Below are 16,195 nucleotides of genomic sequence, written 5' to 3'. Positions count from 1 at the left end.
GAGGTGTTCAGTGGGGTGGGCTGGAGGGAAGATGCCTGCCCCTAGCTGTCACTCCATGACGTGTGCCTCCTCATGAGTCCCGGTGAAACAGTGACTGAGAATAGATGTAGTGTACTAAGAGCAGGGACAAGCGTGAAGTCGCTGAAAAGAAGGGCTCAGGACACAAGGAACTGGAGGAGCATGGAGTACAGAGTGAGCATGATATCAGAGGTAGAGGCTGGACCGAACCTGGCCAGCTGAAGCCCCAAGCACCAGGTTACCCACTTGCTTGTCTGGAAGACTGCAGCTGTCTTCCAAGGGGCCACTGTATAGAGTGACAGGGGAGGTGGATGAGGGCATGCTGGACAGCCCAGAGGAGGGACCTCAGATGCTTAGCCCCGTGTCATCTGCCGCCCTGCGGATTCTTCCGCACTAAAGGATAGTAGTGGTGATGAGTGCAGCTCGCTGCCGTCCCCCGTCTCAGGAGGAAAACGTTATTCTCTGTGCTCCTGGGTCCTGTTGATGGCCGTACTCAGTGGATGCTTAGGGAAGGTTATGCAGCTGATTTCAGCAATGACCTGCAGTGGCTGATGTGAATCCAATGGGAAACTTGGGAGAAGATTTTGAAAATATTAGCATTTATCAGGAGGCATGGCCGCAACAGTCAAAACCCCATGTACCCATTAGCTTGAAGAATCCACCATTAACAGTCCCTGAGCAGGGGTTTCCCATTGTGCTGGCCATACACCTTTGTGTTTTGCCTTTGTTGGTTTTGGCTTTCGCTGTGTCATTAGGGCATGGTGTGCGTGCGTGTGCCTGTGTGTCTGTACACAAGTGAATATATGTGGGTGCATGTATATGCTTGTTAAGGCTGGAGGTCAGTCTCAGGTGTCTTCCTCAGGATCTGCTCACCTGATTAGTCTAATTAGGAGAGGCTGGCTGACAAGCGAGCCCCAGGGATCTGCCTGATCCCACCATCCCAGCACTGGGGTGTTATAAAAGCCTTTCTTTTGTATATGCAACTTGAGGACTGAACTTGGATCCACATACTTGCATGGCAAACACCATGCCTACTATTCTAGCACGTAAAAGGTATGTCCTAGAGCATACTTTCATTGAAGTACTGGATACCCATTATTGAAGACTTAGATTTTTGGCAAATGTGCCCTGATGCTATGCAGGAAATCTTCATGCATTAAATGGTTGCTTCATTTCACACCGTCTTAGGCTACACACCAAAGTTTTTGGGTTAGAAGGTATCAAATTTTTAAATCTCCTTTTTGGCTTGGGTATTTGATATGTGCGCTCTCTCCTCCTCCTCCTGCTCCTTCTCTTCCTCCTCCTCCTCCTTCTCTTTCTTCTTCTTCTTCTTCTTCTTCTTCTTCTTCTTCTTCTTCTTCTTCTTCTTCTTCTTCTTCTTCTTCTTCTTCTTCTTCTTCTTCTTCTTCTTCTTCTTCTTCTTCTTCTTCTCTCTCTCTCTCTCTCTCTCTCTCTCTCTCTCTCTCTCATAGAGAGCCAGCCCTTAAAGAAAGCCACTGATGGTTTGTCACTGCTTCCCGTGTTCCCTGGCATGTGTGTGTCATACAGCTGGAGCCATTGTCTGTGCCTGACATGAAGCACAGACTTTGGCTGGTGGCCTCCGTGAGGTGGGAGGAGCTTCAGGCTGGTGGTGATCAGGAGGAGTAGGGGACATGGAAGGCTTTGGTGGTCACAGGCCTTTAAGGGTGAAGTCAGGGCCAGTCCTCTAGACTACAGTGGGGCAGGCACAGAACCAGCAAGGGTATGCCAGCCGAGATCTGTGGATCTCTACCACTCCCAGGGCAGAAGAACCAGAAACTACTTCAAGCCTGCGGCATCTGCAGGGTGGGTGAGTTAGGTAGGTCAGAGAGAAACCTTGGCACCAAGGGCCCAGCTTTCATGGTGGTCCATTGTCCCCTTCCTCACCCCGACACACTCCTCCTGCTTTCTTATCCCCTGAGACATAAGCTCTTATTTTCCACAGATACCTTCCAGAGAGCAGGCAGTGCTGACAGCCATCAGGTGGGGTGGTGGTGGTCAGAGAATGGCCGTTAGGTTTGAGAGCCCTGTGCTTTGTGGTTCTGTTCCATGTCCCCATGACACTGTCTGCTGTGCTAGCATTGTGGAATTGCTCATGATTTACATGTCAGCTCAGTCTAGGGGCCACAGCATGCAGGCTAGTTCCTTGGGTAGGAAGAAGGTGGCGTCCCTGTGACTACACTTCTGCTGGGACAAGGGGGAAATCAGACATGTAGGATCACATAGGAAGAGGCTACGGATACCAGACACCTATAGTCTGGACCTGAACCACTATCCATCCATAACTATCCATCCATACCCTTTACATGTTCTCCAGCAAGGACAGCTCAACCCAGCTTCCTGTAAAGGAATGGGCCTTATCAGTGGGCCTCATGGCATCCTTGATCTGGATCGCTTAAACACTTAGCTCATGTGAGCAAAATGAAAATGTGTGTGTCTGCCGGTCATCCTAGAATGTTGCCAGCCTTCCATTTTCTAGGAGGGCTGTAGACTAATCTGTAGACTGCCCAGCACATGGTGCCCGTGGAGAAAGCCCAAGGCCTCACACCGTGGATTGTTTCTCACACTAGTGGTATAGCATTAGCAGAACTGTACTTCCTGGTTCACTAGTGGAACAGGGACCCGGACCTGTATGTTCACACTGCTTTGGGATTTACATAGAGGTGAGCTGAGGCTGGAGGTAGAAAGGCAGTGGGCACATGTGTTCTGCAGGGCCTTAGAGGTCTTCATGTGGCAGATTCAATGGTCTCTCATTGTGTGTGCATATATATGTGTGTGCTTCTGTATACGGGGTAATCATCCATGTGTGATCTTACACACATGAGCTTGCATATGCATGTTGGTCATATATAGGTTCACAATATGGCATGATCATGTATGTCCTATCGCATGTGTGCTTGTAAATGTAGATGACTGTGAATGGCATGTCAGATATGAGCAGGAGTGATCATGCATGTGCTGTCATGCATTCTCATATGTACAGGAATGATGGTGCTGTTCTATTGTGTTTAACTTACACGTCTGGATGGCTTGCGTCTGCCCTCAGGTGTGTGATTGCATGCACTGGGTGACCATGCATGCATTTGTAATGCTTCTGTTCATACAGTGGAGTGGTTATGCATGTACTGTCATCATATGTGTGCTCATATATAAGAAGTATGTGTGCTGTCATGCATGAGCTTACACATACTATGTGATTGTGCATACACTGTCATGTGTGCACATCTATGTGTATGCATGTATGCGTGTATGTGTACAGATAGAGGTCATTCATGCTCTGTGAGTGCCTGCCCTGATGCCTGGAGCCTTTCATTTGCAGGTGCGGAAGCTTCCTGGTCCTTCACCCACCCTGGCGTCCTCCCCTGAGGCACAGAGCTATTCTTTGTCTCTCCTGTCATCCCTCTCTGAAAATGCCTGTGCTCTTTGCCACACTCCCTTAGGATCCGGCTCTGATAATGTGATAATGAATGATCATGTTTAATGAGACGCCCCTCTCAGGTCACACCAGTGCATTTTAATAGGGGCTTGCTGGAGAATACCTCAACCTCAAATTTCTACTTTCTCATGAAACACCAGGTCACCTAGTTTTTCTGTCAGAGAAAGGGAGGTGGGGGGGGAAGTAGGGGGAGGGAGGGAGGGAGGGAGGGAGAGAGAGAGAGAGAGAGAGAGAGAGAGAGAGAGAGAGAGAGAGAGAGAAGCACATTGCTCAAATAAGTTTAAGAGGTAGTCAAAAAAAAATATGTCAGTACCAAGATATGTCACACATCAAAGCATTTAAAATGACCCGAGGTAAGAATCAAGGCTTTCCCTGGCACCTACATGTCCTTCAGCTTGCAGTTCTGCAGGCAGCTGTGGGCCTGTGGCATATGCTGTTACTGCCTTCATAATTAAAAACTATTAAGATGAAGTTCTCACAACATGGAAGTGACCATCGCAGCCATATCTAAAGGCTTTATTCAGTGGCACCCAGAACATTCCTGTCGCTGGGCTACCATCCCCACTTCCTAAGGTCGTTTCTCAGCTCACAAAACTGCAACTGTAGCCAGAGACATCACTTTCCCATTGCCCCAATCCCACTCTGCCCTGCCACCCACCATCTGTCTGTGAACCTGACTGCTGTACAGACCTCACAGAAGGGCCCAGGACTGTATCTGTCCTGTGTAACTAGCCCATTCTCCTTTGGGCAGGGTCCTCACGGCTCACCCATATCTTTGTGGGGTCAGAGGTCAGTGTTTTCCTCTCTAGCGCTAGATGATGCTCTGTGGCGTGGATGACCACATCTGTCCATATGATGGATGCTTGCTCACCTTATTTCTTCCTTTAGCTGTGGTGTGTGGTGCTGCTTTGGGTATTGGTGTGTGGCAATGGCCTTGGCCATCCCTGAGTAGTAACATAGGTAACACTGGGTTTTGTCCCGGCAGCAGACTCATGATGTGATAAGCATTTGTGTTTTAGTGAAAACCATTATATCTCTATCTCTCTCTCTCTCTCTCTCCACACATATATATACATGTGTTATACACACACATATATGTGTGTGTATGTATATATATATATATATGTATATATATATATATATGTTACTGCTTCCCATGAAGGACTATTTTTACTTATGGAAACCATAGAATATTACCTGGGAAAATACATTGGTCTAAAGAGACAGCTGGGTTCCTCCCAATTTCATCAAATGTACCATAAAAGCCGTCAAAGAGGGCTGGCAGGTCCCATGAGTTATAGCATGTGGGATTCCTTCCTGTTCCCCACAGCCTCTAACCATAGCGATATCTTTAAGATGGGGTGGTGTATATCTGTAACGAGGATCGAGAGTTCAAAGCCAGCCTGGGCTACTTGAGATCGTAGAAAAGAAGGAAGAGAGGGAAGGAGAAAGAGAAGAAGGGAGGGAGGGAAGGAGGGAGGGAGGGAGGGAGGGAGAGAAAGGAGTTGGGGAAGCAGGAGGGAGGGAGAGAAAGAAGGAGAGAAGAGGGAGAGCCAAGTTAGAAAGGCTCTGTGTACAGAGAGAGGCTTCTGTGCTGTGTGGGGACAGCCTCAGTGTGGCTTATTCCTGCTTGCCGAGGTCCGATGGGCAGGCACATGGAGTTGAAGTTGAGGTGGCCTTGTAAGCTGGGAGCCTGGCTGAAAAACATCTTTTTAAAGATCACCTAACTGCTGGGGAGGCTGCGTCCTTGAGCATGATCGACTCCTCTGACTGTGGGTCATTTTTCTCTCGTAGCTTACGTTCCCGAGGAAGAACTGAAGGCAGCCGAAATAGATGAGGAGCACGCGGAGGATGGTGGGCTGTCTCTGGACATTCAGGAGAGTGAATTTGCGTGCAATGAAGAGACAGAGATCAAAGAAGCCCAGAGCTATCAGAACTCCCCTGTCAGCACTGCCACCAATCAAGACGCTGGCTACGGATCGCCCTTCAGTGAGGGCAGTGACCAGCTGGCCCATTTCAAAAGCTCCTCCTCCAGAGAAGAGAAGGAGGAGTCGCAGTGTCCAGACAGTGTCTCCTACCCCCAGGACAGCTTGGCACAGATCAAAGCCGTGTATGCGAACTTATTCTCAGAGTCCTGCTGGTCTAGCCTAGCATTGGATTTAAAAAAGTCCAGTTCTGCCACCAGCAACAATGATGCCAGCCAGAAGGAGAGTTCCACACCTACCCCCACGCCTCCTACTAGTACCGCCAGCACAGCCTGTACCACGGCCACCACGGCCATCACCAGCTGCAGCACCAGCACCAGCCATAGCAGCACCACCAGTAACAGCAGCAGCTCGGGGTATGACTGGCACCAGGCCGCCCTGGCCAAGACACTGCAGCAGACGTCGTCCTACGGACTGCTGCCTGAGCCCAGCCTGTTCAGCACCGTGCAGCTCTACCGACAGAATAACAAGCTGTATGGCTCCGTGTTCACGGGGGCCAGCAAGTTCAGGTGCAAAGACTGCAGCGCGGCCTACGACACGCTGGTGGAACTGACGGTGCACATGAACGAGACAGGCCACTACCGAGATGACAACAGAGACAAGGACTCTGAGAAGACCAAGCGGTGGTCCAAGCCCAGGAAGCGGTCCCTGATGGAGATGGAGGGGAAGGAGGATGCCCAGAAGGTGCTGAAGTGTATGTACTGCGGACACTCCTTCGAGTCCTTGCAAGACCTCAGTGTCCACATGATCAAAACAAAGCATTACCAGAAAGTGCCTCTGAAGGAGCCCGTGCCAGCCATCACCAAACTGGTCCCTTCCACCAAGAAGCGAGCACTCCAGGACCTGGCATCCCCTTGTTCCCCAGAGCCCACGGGCATGGCCACTGAGGTTGCACTGAGTGAGTCAGCCAAGGACCAGAAAACGGCCAACCCGTATGTGACTCCGAACAACCGTTATGGCTACCAGAATGGTGCTAGTTATACGTGGCAGTTTGAGGCCCGCAAAGCCCAGATACTCAAGTGCATGGAATGTGGCAGCTCCCATGATACCTTGCAGCAGCTCACAGCCCACATGATGGTCACTGGCCATTTCTTAAAGGTGACAACCTCTGCCTCCAAGAAAGGAAAGCAGCTGGTGTTGGACCCCGTGGTGGAGGAGAAGATCCAGTCCATCCCATTGCCCCCGACCACTCACACCCGGCTGCCTGCCTCTAGCATCAAGAAACAACCGGACTCTCCTGTGGGCTCTGTAGCCTCAGAAGAGAAGAAGGAGCCTGAGAAGGAGAGGGAGAAGGAGAAGGAGAAAGCCCCTCTGGCAGCTGGGGATGCAGAGAGAAAAATCAAAGAGGAGACTGAAGACTCCACTGAGAAGTTTGAGCCCACTGCCCTTTATCAGTACCTGCGTGAGGAAGACCTAGACGACAGCCCCAAGGGAGGAGTAGATATCCTAAAGTCACTGGAGAACACTGTGTCTACGGCCATCAGTAAAGCCCAGAATGGGGCACCCTCATGGGGTGGGTACCCCAGCATCCATGCAGCCTACCAGTTGCCAGGCACAGTGAAGCCGCTGCAGTCTGCTGTACAGAGCGTGCAAATACAGCCGTCTTACGCCAGCAGCGTGAAGTCACTGTCCTCCACAGAGCACAATGCCCTCCTACACTCCCCAGGGAGCCTCACGCCCCCACCCCATAAGAGCAATGTGTCTGCCATGGAGGAGTTAGTAGAGAAGGTCACGGGCAAGGTCAGCATCAAGAAGGAGGAGAGGCCTACTGAGAAGGAGAAGAGCTCCCCTGTCAAAGCCATCTCCCCTGTGGTGAAGGAGAATAAAGATCTTCCTAAGACAGAGGAGACTGGGAGCAAGCCACAGAAGAAGGGCTCGGATTCAGAAACTGGGAAGGCCAAAAAGGAGAGTACAGTGGACACTCACACCCCAAATGGTACAGAACCTCTTAAAGCCAAGGTCACCAATGGCTGCGGCCATCTGGGTATCATCACGGACCACTCTCCTGAGCCCTCTTTCATCAACCCTCTAAGCGCTCTGCAGTCCATCATGAACACCCACCTAGGAAAGGTGTCCAAGCCCGTAAGCCCCTCTCTGGATCCACTGGCGATGCTCTACAAGATCAGCAACAGCATGCTGGACAAGCCCGTCTACCCCACGACCCCTGCCAAGCAGGCTGACGCAATCGACCGCTACTACTATGAGAACAGCGACCAGCCCATTGATCTGACCAAGTCCAAGAACAAGCCACTGGTCTCGGGTGTGGCGGATGCTGTGTCCTCGCCTCTGCGGGAGAGCGCCCTCATGGATATCTCGGACATGGTGAAGAATCTCACAGGCCGTCTGACTCCCAAGTCCTCCACACCCTCCACGGTGTCAGAGAAGTCAGATGCAGATGGGAGCAGCTTCGAGGAGGCCCTGGACGAGCTGTCACCCGTTCACAAGAGAAAGGGGCGCCAGTCCAATTGGAACCCACAACACCTGCTCATCCTGCAGGCTCAGTTTGCCTCCAGCCTTCGAGAGACGGCAGAAGGGAAATATATCATGTCGGACCTGGGCCCTCAGGAGCGGGTGCACATCTCCAAGTTCACGGGCCTCTCCATGACCACCATCAGTCACTGGCTGGCCAATGTGAAGTACCAGCTGCGGAGGACAGGGGGAACCAAGTTCCTTAAGAACCTCGACACAGGGCATCCTGTTTTCTTTTGTAATGATTGTGCCTCTCAGTTCAGAACTGCCTCCACGTACGTCAGTCACCTGGAGACGCACCTGGGCTTCAGCTTGAAGGACCTCTCCAAGCTGCCACTCAGTCAGATCCAAGAGCAGCAGAGTGTCGCCTCCAAAGCCCTCACCAACAAGACTCTGGGCCCGCTGGGCTCCTCCGAGGAAGACCTGGGCTCCACATTCCAATGCAAGCTCTGCAACCGGACCTTTGCGAGCAAGCACGCAGTAAAACTGCACCTTAGTAAGACGCACGGCAAGTCGCCAGAGGACCACCTGATCTACGTGACAGAGCTGGAGAAGCAATAGTGTGCCGGTGTACGGGTGGCTGCAGAGTACTGTACTCCCTCTCTTGCTGCACTAGGCCTGGCCTGGCCTGAACCTCGGAAATCAGTCTCTCCTTTGTTGCTGACCTGCCTATCTGGACTTGGTTTTTCTCACACATATTTTGTAGTTATATTTATATGCTCTTTGTCTGATCTGTGCATGTTATTTTTCTTTTGTTTTTTTTTTTTTCTTTCTTTCCGTGAGTCAAAGTCTGACCTTTATTTTCAGCATCCGTTCTTGTTGTTAAGCTATCTTTTGTAGGAAATAGTGGGGGCACGCTTCGGAGACATTGTTTAGCAGTAAAGAAAAAGATACAAATAGCAGCGATAAAGAGACATCCTAAAATTACAAAGTTGCCATGACAATAAAGGTCACAGGACCTGGTAGTGTCAAGTTTAACCCTTTGAGGACTTTATCTCTGTGCCTTTCACTCAAAAATTAAAAAAAAAAAAAAAAAGAAATTTAAAAAAAGAAAGAAAAAAGGGGGGAAAGGCGCTTAAAGGCATTTCATTCAGATCAAAAGCTGTGTCAGACACAAAACTTATTTAATAATTAAAAAATGAGCTATTATATGCAGGACTGGTTTGTGACAAGACATGCATGCAGCGGTTGGAGACGGAAAGCTGTCTAGGACTCATGGGGTCAGGAAGCCACAACTTTATATGTTCAAAACAAAAACAATGAACACCCCAGTTGCCACTATGCCCAAACCCTCTGGATGCTGAAAAATGCCACTTTTGGCAAAAAAAAGTATGCAAGCTTATTATTTAAAAAAAAGTGTAAAAAATGCTATTTCTTTTTTTTCCTGTAATATACTGCAGTTTATAGTTATTTACAAATGTAAGCTTTGGTATCAGCTGACCTTTCTATAGCGTGATGCATTGGTAAATGAAAAAAAAAAAAAACCACAGAAAAAAAACCAAAAAAAAAAAAAATGGGGCAAATGTTGGATTCTTTCCTTGTAAACTGCCAGCATCAGCTTACACACGCCTGTACGTTACATATCATATCATTTTAATCTACCCAACTTTCTTTGTACCTTCTGGCTGTATGCTTTCTCTTTTAACTTTTTATATTGTCATTTTATATTAAATTTCTGTGTATATAATGTAAAACCACAATTTTTGGATAAAATTTAGTTCCTGCAGCTTGATTTAAATAGAGAAAAATTACCTGCCCTTGCATCTTCTCAGATGCATGTACTCAGAGGAACTATCAGACAAAAAAAATAAATAAACGGAAAAAAAAAACAGAGCAAGCAGTGCACTATTAATTATACATTTTGATGTCCTGTCATTAATATTGTACAGTCCGTTTTGGTTCACACAATTAAATCCACTGTTTTCTCAAATGTAAAATAAATCCACACGCAGTTCTTGATTTACAGAGATTGTCGTGGCTGTCGTTACTTTCCCTTCGAGATGTTATTTCACCCACAAGAGGTATTGCTTATGCGACCAACCAACAACAGTTCTATTCAGACGCATCATCCCTGATGTGTGTGCTGCTGGCGTGCTTCATTCAGATGAGAAGAATCGCAAGTTTAAAGGGGATAATGAACATGTTTACCTCCACTGGGTGTCGAGGATTCCCAGAGTTCAGTCCTTCCGTGGTGGCTGTTTGGTCCATTGATAGGCTGTGCTAGTTCTTTTAGAGGGTCCTTCCAGACTGTTAGAAATAGTTGCCTTTAGCTTCTTGTGTCCATCTGGGGACTTGCTGGCCAGGGAGCAGGCCAGGCCTCACGCAGCCCGGGCCCTGGGGATCTTGGACGTGTATGGCTGGCTTGTGAGTGTTTGGTTTACTGTCACCTGACAGTTTTTCCATTCCGTCACTGAGTGGAGTACTTGCTTTTGTCATTTCCAAGGCACATGAGGACTCCACCCTAAACAACCAGCACTGGTCTGAGGTGTCATATCTCAGCTCCTAGGTCCCTGAACTGGTTACCATGGCCTACTTTCAGCAGCTGAGGACACCAAGACCCCTGATCTCGTCCCTCAAAACACTTAGTAACATAAGGGTTTTTGTTTGTTTTTATTTGGTTTTTTGTTTGACCATTTGCTTAAGTCTCTATAGAATTATGTCCTCAGAAAAGTAAGAACTCACACTGTGTTCAGAAATGCCTATGCAGTTAGAATGTTTTGATGACTCCCTGGCTTGCTCTAAAGGTGAGGGTCCTTCCTGTTTCTGCTAATGGCTGAAGGAGGTGGCACAGGGCAGGCCTGGCCAGTCATGTTTGCATAAGGATGCTTGCTGACTTTTTCTAACTTTTTTTCATTGGTAAATAACTGTTTCAGCCATTTAGACACACCACTGGGAGACTAGAAACCTTGGGCTGAAGGTTGACACTGGAGCAGCAATCAGGCCTGTGGTGTGCAGGCGGACATGGGATCCTTGCAAAACCATGTCTGGGTGATGAATGTGTTTTTTAAACCGCAGATCTGCAAACATTTTGCCCCACGTAAGAAGAGCTGTGAAGCCACAGTTTAACGGGAGATGAGAGTTCTGAGAAAAAGCCTGCTGAGGGCAGTCCCAGAGTCAAGGTCACTTGCAGCTTGAGTTCTCAGCACTCAAGTGGAGAGGTACAGAACTCCAGCTTTCTTAGCGTTCTTCTTTGTCATTCCTCGCCTCATTGGTACATTGTCACCATTCTAGTTTCCCAGTTGGTGGGCAGATGTTTCCTCAACACCAGAGACCCTGACCCCAGTTAAGGTTACTGAGTCCCTCTAGAATAACAAGTCCTACTGTGTGCTCTGCATGTGTGAACTCATTCCTTGCTTACAGTCCTGTACCAGGTCCTGGACTGTCAGCCAGTCACAGCAAGGGGCAGTCATAACACGTGGCTTATGATGGACTGAAGTTGGACTTTGGACCCCGGAGTACTTACTGCAGTGGCCTTGCTTTGTATTCCCAGAGGACAAGCCCCCAGCGGGAACAAAGCTCTGATTTGGCCCCTGGAAGAGGCCAGGGAGGTTTTCTTTTACAGGGTGATAACATAGAACCTAGCTCTAGACAATGGAGTGCTGAGGTTCAGTCTGAGTTAGTAGGCAGCTACCAAAGGAGACACCTTACCAAGCTTCCAGCCACCTCCATATGTGGCTGCAGTAGGTCCCAAGCTTCAGTGACTTTATCTTCTGCTGGATCTGGAAATAAGTCAAAATGATGTCGGTTGTGAGTCTACAACTGGAGTTGCATAGAAGATGCCTGGTGAACCAGAACCTCAGCCAGGATAGACAGAAACAGATCCAGGGCTACAGAGCAAGCTCAGCTGGGAGAGTGTTTGCCTTGTTAGCAGAGTCCTAGAGTTGGATCCCCAGAGCCAGGTTAGAGAAGTCAGGTGTGGTAAGCTTAGCTTGTATGCAGAGCAGGAGAAGAGGGAAGGCGGGTCCTCTGGGCTCACTGGTCTACCTGCCTAGCCTGCTGCTGAGTTCCAACCAGGGGGAAGACCCCGTCTTATACAACAATGTGGATGTTGCAGAAGAATGGGGCCTGACCTCTGGTCCTCCACATGTACATACAGGTACCCACACAGGAGTATACATATATACACACATAGAATAACCTGAGGGATAAATCAAAGGCCCACAGTTCAAAGACTTAATGTGTCTGCTGCTTTCACTGTGCTGGGGCAAACATCCAGCATCTTTTATCTGGCCCAGGATACACACTTCTGTGTACCATGAGCCCCTGTCTCTCCCACCGTCTCCCTTAGTCCTGAGCAATGAATGGGCCCCAAGCGGTTGGAGGGTAGGTTGCTCGTACCCTTAGGATGTAGAGGGAAGCAGGAAAGACGGCAGGCAGCTACTCACTCAGTTCAGAGCTCTTCTTGGGTCAGGCTGGTGATTGTGCATTTAAAAAAAATATAATTGTGGTTTGCATTTTATTTGCAGTTTGACCATGAGGTTTAAGAACTCATTAAACACTTCCTGCCTTTGGAAGTGGGATGTTACAAATGTGAGCTGTTTCTCTGCATGTGGGTTTTGGTTATTTAGTCAGTATTTGAAGTGGGATCCAGCCTGTGAAATGATAGACAATAGTTTATATAGGAGAAACTAACATTTAGGTAGTGTGCAGAAAAAGGCGTGTTTAAACATTTCAAGATGTATGTCCCTAATGACTGGGAGATAGACGGGTCAAGCGCTTGTTGGAAAAGCATAAGGGCCACAGTAGCTCATCTCCAGAACCCATGTGAGAATGCCAGACATGTGGCCATGCCTGTGTAAATCCAGCCACTGGGGAGGCAGACACAGGCGGATCCCAGGGGCTCACTGTCCAGCCAGCCTCACCTTATCTATGAGTTCCAGGCCAAGGTGAGGCCACACCTAAAGGAGATTGATGGGATTTCTAAGGATAACACCCTTACTTATATACACATGTTCATATACAAACGCACACAGCAAACGTGCGCGCGCGCACACACACACACACAGTTTATGCCTTTTCATTTCTGTAACTGAAAATCTTTAAAAAGCTGTTGAACTGGCCGTTGTGGTACACATCTGGAATCCAGCCCCGAGGAGGCCAAAGCAGGTAGATGTCAGAGTCAGAGGCCAGCCTGGTCTACATAGCAAATTTGAGGCCAGAGTTACATGCAAAGACCCTGTCTCGTTTCTTTTTAAAAGTAAGCTCTCATTATCAGACAAATGCATATCTTAGCCAATTCCAAGAAACCAGCACACACAAATAATGGTCTGGGTATTTTTACTTAGGTAGAGATTTTTGTTGTTGTTATTTATTATAATTTCTTAGAAGACAGCAGATTCTATTGAATCTAATCATTGAACTAAACACACAAGAGACATGGGAGAGTAAAAAAAAAGACATTAGAAATTAAGAGAACTTGTGATTTTACTTAGCTTTGACGACAGTGATTGAAGTGACAGCTCACCACAGGAAGTGTGAACAACAAGAACACAGAGGGAAACAAAACCACCACCATTTGCAATTTAGAGATGATCATTGACATTTTAGGGCTAGCATCTTTCCCCCCAGTGTGTTTCCACAAAATAGAGGTCACACTGAACATAATTCCTTGTTTTTCTACCTCCACTGTTAATGGATTGATTCTTATCTTTCTGATTCTTTTAAATACTGATTATTTGATATCTTTTTGGGATATGAGGTAACACAAGCAAGTGCCTAATTGTTAAAAATTTTAAAAGCAACCCCTAGGCTCATTTTTAGACTTTCATCATTTCTCTTAATATTTTTGTAAATAGTTCTGGTCACCACCTTTAAGCCCAGTACTTGGAATTGAGATTTCCCTCGCAGCGCAGTGAAACGTGTGGTCAGATCATCCACAGGCGAGCTCATGAATCTACCCCGAAGACAGCCTGTCCTGATCCACTCCGCTTTCTACACAGGGGAGGGTTTAAAACACTATTTTGGGTATTTTCACTAATTGTCTAACAATGTTTTAACTGAGAGAGCTTTTCGGATGTATCGCCTATTGAAGCTATCTAAAGGAAATGCATAAACACACGTGGCTGTAGGCATGTTTTCAGGTGAGTTATAACTTTACTTAAATTCAGGCAATTTTCTTTACAAACACTTCAATAATGAGGAGAAGCATCCACAAATTACCTGGGACTGGGGCTAGCTTGTGGGCAGCTGTCTTAATCTCAGGCACCCATTTCTATTTTACCATAGCTCATTTGTTGGCAGAGTGCTAATCTAGCTTCCCCGAGCCCTGGGTTCCAACACCAGCCCTGCACAAACTGGGTGTGCTGGTATAGGTTTTCAACCCTAGCATATAGAAAGTACAGGCAGGAGGATGGAAGTTTAAGGACATCCTCCATTACAGAGTGAGGCAGGTGGCCTGGACAAGAAGATACTCTGTTTCAAATAAAACAATCAAACAGAGCACAAAATAGCAACACTAACAATCATTTAAAAACAAAGCAAACAAAATCTCCAGTCAACTGGGCTTGGTGGTGTAGGTTTATAATCCCAACTACATGGAAAACTGAAGCAAGATTGCAATTTTAAGGCTTTGTAAGCTCTAGAGTGAGTTCAAGGGAAACTTAGTAAAATGCTATCTAAAAATAAAAAAATAAAAAGTGGGCTTGGATTTTAGTTCATTGAAAGACTACTTGAGTAGCACACGTCAGACCCTAGGTTCAGTCCCTAGTACTAAAACACTAACAACCTATTCCAAACAACTCCCAGGCAATCAAGAGAGTACTTCTGGTCTACTTCCAAAAGCCCAACCTGCTCACAGAAAGTCAAGTTGAGAATCCTATGATTTACATGTAGTTAATTTTTAATGTTAGCAAAACAAACAAAAAAAATCAGAATCAAATGGTAAACTGAGACAGACCACTTATGGTTGGTGCCATCAAATGCAGTTCTTTTACAGTCATTAGCAGGCATGGGTCTTCCTGCAAAACCTTGTTGGTTATTTTTTCCCATAGCTGAATTACTTCCAGAGTTGAAGTTCAGGGGCACTGCTGAGGGCCTACCTTCATGACCAGGTGTTTCATGACCAGGCCCCAGGAGCTCACTGCAAGGTGAGCAGGACCTGGGAGGCTCATGGGTTACAATCAGGAGGCTCCTAAGCACATACAGATGGATGCTTTCCCATAAAGAGCAGGAGATGTTTCGGGGCCAACCCCATTTTTTGTCACGTGATTGACTTGAACCATCACCCCAGTCATCCCAGCATGACTGACTGCAGCAGAGGATGATGGGTCTCGGGACTTTTACTTAGAATAAAGAGTAGAAGTGATCCCACACATCTGACCACATTTTGTTACATGGCCTCCTGCACATTTAAACAGAAGCTTTAAAAAATAGGGAGTTTCTGCCTGGGAAGAGGCACATCTTGGAGGTAGATTTAGCATGTATTAAAGTATGAACATTATAAGCATTAAAGTATGACGCATTATAAACAAAACCACCATCCCAGGACAGTTTTCTTTGAAAACTTGCTTGACCAAAATGTCCATTATTAGCAAAGGACTAGGGACAGGAATATTGGGAGCACCAGTTTCTAAATAGGTAAACAAGAAGGAGACCCAGTTCTGCATAAATAGAATGGCCAATCATGTTCTAGTGACTCCAACTCAGCCGCTTTCCCAGCGGGCTGTCACAAAGTATCAATCAGGCCCAACAGGAAAACACTTTTTTTTTTTCATCAGTAAGTTTTCTCTTTTTAATACAATTGAACTCATTTTTCTTTTTTAGAGTGGTTTCTCAGGTTTTCACAGACTGGACATTAAGAGTTCTCTTTCCTCTTTAAAATACACCAAAAATATGTAGTGGACACTCTAGCACAGCAAAACCAAGGGGACTTTTAAATCTGTTATCCTCAGGATAGGTTAAAGCGATGCAGTGACTACTCTTTGTATGTGTTTGTGTGCACTGGTGCATGCATGTACACGTGTATGCTCACCCTTGTGGAGGGTAGAGGTCAAGGTCAACTGTCTTTTTCTATTCATTACTTTTCTCAAGACAAGGCATCTTACTGAACCTGGAGCTCACCAGTTTGGCTTGGCTGAGTTCCAGCCATCTACACGTATCCACCTCTCAGTATTGGGATAACAGTTGGGTACCGCTGTGGGTACCAGGCATCTAAACTCAGGTCCTAATGTGTGCATGGCAGCTACTTTCCTGGCTTATCCATCTCTGCATCCCTCTAAGGGACAGCTTTCTTTATATGTTTCATGATAGTCTGCCCAATTTATACCGATTA

General features: G+C 47.1%; 1 protein-coding gene across 2 annotated transcripts in view; it reads left to right on the top strand.

The window, feature by feature from the left end:
• Tshz1 (teashirt zinc finger homeobox 1) overlaps positions 1-9,755 on the top strand; it is a 75,149-nt gene extending 65,394 nt beyond the window's left edge. For both annotated transcript variants that reach the window (XM_029471878.1, XM_029471877.1), the window contains exon 2: positions 5,267-9,755. In XM_029471878.1, coding sequence (XP_029327738.1) covers positions 6,019-8,487 — 2,469 coding nt within the window. In that variant the 5' untranslated portion in view covers positions 5,267-6,018 and the 3' untranslated portion in view covers positions 8,488-9,755. The remainder of the gene's footprint in view (positions 1-5,266) is intronic.
• Positions 9,756-16,195: the final 6,440 nt, after the last annotated feature.

The sequence above is a fragment of the Mus caroli genome, chromosome 18 (genome assembly GCF_900094665.2).
Source record: "Mus caroli chromosome 18, CAROLI_EIJ_v1.1, whole genome shotgun sequence".
NCBI lineage: Eukaryota > Metazoa > Chordata > Mammalia > Rodentia > Muridae > Mus > Mus caroli.
This window is presented reverse-complemented; position numbering and strand designations above follow the sequence as displayed.